The sequence below is a fragment of the Dermochelys coriacea genome, chromosome 2, assembly GCF_009764565.3.
Source record: "Dermochelys coriacea isolate rDerCor1 chromosome 2, rDerCor1.pri.v4, whole genome shotgun sequence".
Taxonomy (NCBI): domain Eukaryota; kingdom Metazoa; phylum Chordata; order Testudines; family Dermochelyidae; genus Dermochelys; species Dermochelys coriacea.
This window is the reverse complement of record NC_050069.1, coordinates 267,479,450-267,485,449: the sequence shown is the minus strand read 5'-3', so window position 1 is coordinate 267,485,449 and position 6,000 is coordinate 267,479,450. Positions and strand designations below refer to the sequence as shown.

The following is a 6,000-nucleotide window of genomic DNA, read 5'->3' as shown; positions in this document are numbered from 1 at the left end:
AGTCCAGCCATTGGGGAACTTGGTGAGCTTTTGGGGCCATGGTTGCTCTGGCAGGCTGGTTCCATTCACTGGCGAGGTGCAGCTCTGCAGCCCGCTCTCCCGAGGCGGTTCAGCACTGCTGGTCTCACGCGGAAACACTTTGCCAAGCGTTGCAGACTGGGGGGGTTGGGGTTGCTTTCATTCCTCTAGTGCAGGGGCAGGGAGAAGGTCTTATTGTACGGGAACCATTTGTGGAGCCAGGGCTGACCGTAGGCCTCCATCAGCGATGGGAGCTCTGCCCCTAGCTGCCCCATGGGCAGGGGGGCAATCAGCTCCTTCTGTCTGCTGCGACGAAATGGCCCAGCTCGGCGAGCACACATGGCGCTTGCGGCCACTCCAGCTGGCCGGGCTGAGGCTCCAGCGGTTGGTGCTAGGGGGCAGCCAGGACCCAGGGCAACGTGCCAAGCAGCTCAGCAGAGGGCAGTCACAGAGCACAGTTCGGGACACAGGCAGGCGGGTGATGACCCACTGGGGGCAGGCTGGCACGGCCACCTCAATAGGCATTCTGTGGGGCAGGGGACACGGCACAATGTTGGCACCTTGGGACAAATACCTAACTATAATGGCCTGTGCCTAGTGCCAGGCTCAGCCAGCACGTCCCAGTATCAGGGTCCTGAATCCCATGGCAGATGGATCACCAGCAGTGCTGTCTGGGGGCCGCAGGGTCAAAGGAGCAGCCAGCTGGTTCGCCCACCCCCGTTCCCTCTCTGGTCTCTGGCTGAAGGGAGGTTGCTGGGTCACTTGGAAGTCTCCATATGCCACTGGGCCAATCCCTGCCAGCAACTGGGCCCAAGGGCAAAGGACTGAACCCCTAAAATGGCTACAGGCAATGTCCATGAGGCCCCACCCCAAGGGCAGCACCCTAAAGGATTCTGGGAACCGTCCTTTGTGAGCAAGCTCTAGGCATGGGGAGGGTGAATGGCTTGGCCCTAGCAGGTCAGGGTCCACCGGCTCCCCGTATGGCTGAGGGCTCTTCCAGACGGCACACAAGGAAGGGGAAAGCCCATGGTTAATCCCCAGGGGTTACAATGGCCACGTGATAGAAGGAAACCACATGACAAGGCGGGAGTAGCCCCAGGCCAGCCGGGATCCCCAGATGGGACAGAGTCAAAGGGGCAGAGAACCCATCCCCACAAACTCCCCTCCCGCTCCAGCAACGCCAGCGTCTCTCCCTGCCAGGCTGTGAGGCATCACCCACCCGCTCACCTCGGGGGCTGGCTCTCTCCCAAGCCCATGGTCAAGCGGGGAGAGGATCCAGAGCCTTTGGCCCCAGAATCCCAGGTTTCATCCATTGGCGCTAAAGAGGCTGCCCTAGTATTAAGGCATAGCTCCCCTGCTGCCAAGGCATGTGGTACCTGCAGGCCCAATGGCCGCCGGCAGGGGACGGCGTGTGGTACCCACAGGCCTGATGGCCACCGACAGGGGACAGTGTGTGGTACCCGCAGGTCCGATCGCCACCGGTAGGGGACGGTGGGCTCACGTGCCAGTCACATCATGGTGCTGCACCTGGTCCCTCCAAAGGCCATTACTCCATGGCTTTTTTGTTTGTTTCGTTGCTTTTTTTTTTTTAAGTTCCCTCATAATTAACAAAATTTGTTTCCCTCCCCCCTTTTCTTTTTTGTTGCCATTTAAAATTCCTAGCAAGTCCCGTTCTCGCTGGGGGGGGGGCGCATTCCCCTGCTGGCTTGCCCCTGCCATTACACCACCGAGCTGGCCTCAGCTGGGCCGGTCAAGTTCTCCACCACGTCCGGCCGCTCGATGCTGGCCAGGGCTGCGCACAGGGCCTCCAGCGTGGCCCCCTCCTTGACAGACCAGTCAGAGAGAAGGGTGTGGGCGGGGGCTTCGCCCTGGCTGAAGGTGTCGATGGCCTCTTCCTCGTAGCCCAGCTGGCTGGCCAGGCAGCGCCAGTCCTTGCCGTGGCTGGAGCTCTCCAGCAGCTGCTCCACCTCCTCCTGCTTGGGGGGTGGCAGGGCGCTGTACAGCCGGGGCTCAGCCTTGTGCACTGCGAAGGGACAGGCAGAGAGAGAGTCAGAGCCGGGACGCGCGAGTGGGCCGGCGTTAGCCCGGCATCCTTACACCAGCGCTGCTTGAAGAGAAGCCACCGCTCTCCTGTTCCAGGCACCACCCTGGCAGGTCACAGCACACGATGCCCCTGGGGTTGTGTCTGATGCTCTAAGCTGAGCAGTGCTTGGCTACGAGACCTCCCGGTGCTCGAGGAAGTGGTCCTGGGGATTCAGTGCATGCCCCTTCCACTTTGAGTCGTCACCCTGGATGCCAAAGGGGGCCACGTCTCGTGGCTGAATCATAAAACAGAGCCTGTCCCACATTTGGCATTAAAGCCGCCTTTCCCAGAGTGCTTTAGGAAGCAACAGCGACACCGGCCCAGCTGCCTTGGCTCTGGGCCAGGGCTGGTCACAGAATGGCCGTTCACAGTGAATTGGTGGCATAGTTCAAGTGCGTGTCGCCAATAATCACTCTGCAGTTTCGGGGGGCAGGGGGTACAGTGTTCTCCACTCCCTGGCCCAAGCTGCTGGGCAGCATTTCTGGGGGCTGCTTAACAATCCTCCCAGCTTTGTAATACTCCTGGTACCGAATGGAAAGTGCTCAACGTTGCGACGTGGACTGTTTTAGGGGGTTTTTTATGCGTCCCTTTGCCTGTGAGCTCAGGTGCCTTTGCTCCAACGGGATCGGGCTCCATTTAGGGACCAAAACAAGGGGCTGGGTTTTCAAAAGCACATATGGCCACTGTAGGGTTGCCAACTTTCTAATCATACAAACCCGAACACCCTTGACCTGCCCCTTCCTTGAGACCCCACCCCTGCTCACTCCATCCCCCGCTCCCTCCAGCGCTCTCTTTCACTGGGCTGAGGCAGGAAGTTGGGGTGAGGGAGGGGGCAAGGGCTCCAGCTGGGGGTGCAGACTCTGGGGTGGGGCCGGGGATGAGGGGTTTTGAGTGCAGGAGGGGGCTCCAGGCTGGGGCCGAGGGGTTTGCAAGTGCAGGAGGGGGCTCCAGGCTGGGAGTTGGGGTGGAGGAGGGGGTTCAGGGTGTGGGCTCCAGGAGGGAGTTTGGGTGTGGGATGGGGCTCAGGGCTGGGGCAGGGGGTTGGGATGTGGGAGAGGGGGAGGGGCGTGGGCTCTGGCTAGCCAGCGCTTACCTCAGGTGGCTCCTAATGACCGGCATGTTCAGCTCCTAGGCTCAGGGGCAGCCAGGTGTCTCTGCGCGCTGCCCCTGCCTGCAGTCACCACCTCCACAGCTCCCACTGGTCACATTCCCTGCCAATGGGAGCTGTGGAGTCAGCGCCTGGGGCAGGGGCAGTGCGTGGATATCCCCTGACTGCCCCTGCACCTAGGAGCCGGCCATGCCATCCACTTCTGGGAGCCACGCGGAACCAGGGCAGGTAGGGAGCCTGCCTTAGCCCCGCAGCACCACTGACCGGACTTTTAACAGCCTATTAAAATCTCCCAGATTGCCTTCAATAGCCACCGGGAGATATGGAGGCCGATTCTGGTAGACTCCTGGCCAATCCAGGAGGGTTGGCAACCTTAGGCCACTGGGTCCAACCGTGTGGAGGGCAGCGGGAAACGTATTAAAATGACCCAACACACACAGGCAGGCATTTAAGGTTTAATTGCTTAGAGACTTCCGGGGCTAGCCGCAAGCGCTGGGCGTTCTAATGGGAAAGTGGACACTGACCCTTTCCAATGGGGGAAAGCTTCCATTTCTAGCTCTCGAGAGATGCAAGATGACAGCCCTTAAACTTGTCATTGGTCCAGGCTTGACTTGATATCGCTTGATATCGCCCCCGCCTACGCCTCCTTCAGAGGTCATTTAGGATGGGGAGGGATCCCACAATTTGGGGGAAGCAGGAAACATTTCTCAGGTGAGCTGCTTTCTGTTGATGGCCAGTTTCTAGCCATTTGTTCTTGTGCCCACACTGGCGCTTAACGTAACTAACCGTAATAGGTATGGCTTCCCTTTAAGGAGCTAGGACCCGATCCTGCCACATTTCAGAGCACTGAGTACCTCTTGCTGTGGCAGGTTGGCTGGAGCAGGCCCCCCAGGGTGAGAAAGCCAGAGAGGCTGAATCTTTAGCCCCTGGGGGGCTCCAAAAAGAGCCACTCGAACCCATTATCTACCCAAATAAGTGCCCGGCCTGGTTCCATTCCTGGTCTGGGTCCCTGTATTCATCCCACAGCGCCCTCTCTGGCTGATTTATGCAGCGGCACCAGCCAGTCCCTACTTTGTCCTCCTCACCTGAAGAGACGGTGGCCCCAGACTAAGGATATACAGTGGGAGGAGACACAGGTGCCAACTTTTGTCGACGCCAGTGGGTGCTCGTGCCCCACCCCTGCCTTGCCCCAGCTTCGCCCCTCCCTGCCACTATTGCATCCCTCCGCAAATCCCCGCCCCGGCCCCGCCTCCTCCCCCAAGCACGCTGCGTTCCTCCTCCTCCCCCCTCCCTCGCAGGCTTTCCACGCGAAACAGCTGTTTCACGGCGCAAGTGCTGGGAGGGAGGGGGGAGAAGTAGGACCCAGTGGTGCGCTCAGCAGAGGAGGTGGAGCAGAGCGGAGGCAGAGGTGAGCTGGGGTGGGGGGGTGGGGCGGGGAGCTGCCGGTGGGTGCAGAGCACCCACCAAACTTCCCCCGTGGGTGCTCCAGCCCTGGAGCAGCCACAGAGTCGGCACCTATGGGAGGGGACCCTCGGGGCCCATAAGGGTGTCTATCAGGCAGCCCACTTTGCCACAGCAGCTGCCCCATCTGCAATGGCATGGTCCCAGCCTCCTTTGGGATTCCTCATGGGTGGACTGTAGATCAAATGCTGCCTCTGTTTGGTCCCCAGGGGATATTTTCAACTGTGGGGGACCCAGAAATTGCTAAGGCCCTGGGCGGGAGGGGGGGACCTGGAAACAGGTCCATCATACTCCCTGGGGGACACAGAAACCACCAATGCCCACATCCCTGGGGGAGCATAGAAACCACCAATAACCATATCCCTGGGGGACAAAGAAACCGCCAGTGCTCACACGCCTTGGGGGGACCCCGAAACCACCAAGGCCCCTCGCCCCAAGGGACTGGATGCTACCAAGAACTCCTGTGCGTGGAAGAGGCACCCTCCCTGGGTTGGGGTGGGGTGTGTGGCCCTGCTGAGGCAGCGGCTGAGATGCCCTTACCCTTGTTGAGCGGGTGGTGCTCCTGCAGGCTGTGTGTGTCGAGGAAGACACCGCTGTCGCTGTGCAGCTTCTCGCCCTCGGGGGAGGCCCCCAGCTCCCCAGCCCTGGCTTTGGCCAGCTGTTTCTTCTGCTTGCAGGTGTTCCAGCTGCAGCGGGGGAAGGGGGAGAGCGGCTGGGCTCAGTAACGTGCTAGCAGTGGGAGGGGGGGATCCTTGTGTGCACACCTGGGGAGTTAATATGCCCCCTTCACACCCCCAGAGTTTAGCCTCCTCTCAGCTGAGTGCCCACACTTGACGGACCCCGTTGAACCACCCGGCTCGCCCCCGACCGCGGGGTTTGAGCCGGCCCAGTCCTGCGCACGCAGCCTCGGCAGGGAAGGGCTTTCGGGCTCAGCTGCGCTCTTTCTCTGCAGGCTCCCAAACTCCAGGATAATTCCCCCCACCCGGTCCCCTGCAGACCCCTGGCACAGATGGCTCAGCCGGGGCTGGCTGCTGGAGCAACGTCAGGCTGACCGGGGCGGAGGAAGGGGGTCCTCCTGCCATCTATGTCTCGCTGCCCCTAGCCAGCCTCCACTTCTTTCACCCTCCCTCTCCGGCTTCCCTCTGCCTCTCTCACTCCATCCCTTTCTCTAATGCCGCCCTCCCCCACATCCTCCCAGTCCATGCACGGAGAAGCCCAGTTTGGAAACAGCTTGATGTACCTTGCACCCCCCCCGGCCCCAGCCAGAGAGCTGGGGCAAATGCCCGTGGCTAGTGCTAGTCCTTTAGTGCCGGTCTGTGCACGGGAGCAT

The 6,000-nt window shown here is 60.9% G+C and overlaps 1 protein-coding gene across 3 annotated transcripts in view; it reads right to left on the bottom strand.

Annotated features, from left to right (window-relative positions):
* Positions 1-381: 381 nt before the first annotated feature.
* Positions 382-6,000, bottom strand: part of LOC119851422 (tumor necrosis factor receptor superfamily member 16-like) — a 43,989-nt gene continuing 38,370 nt past the window's right edge. For 2 of the 3 annotated variants that reach the window (XR_006279531.1, XR_006279532.1), the window contains 3 exons: positions 5,211-5,356; positions 1,437-2,041; positions 382-1,394 (listed from right to left, as the gene is read on the bottom strand). Coding sequence is in view for 1 of the 3 variants with exons in the window: in XM_038391220.2 (XP_038247148.1) it covers positions 1,737-2,041; positions 5,211-5,356 (451 nt within the window). In the remaining 2 variants the exon portion in view is untranslated. Of the gene's footprint in view, positions 2,042-5,210; positions 5,357-6,000 lie in introns of all 3 variants that reach the window. The other variant, XM_038391220.2, reaches the window with a different exon arrangement.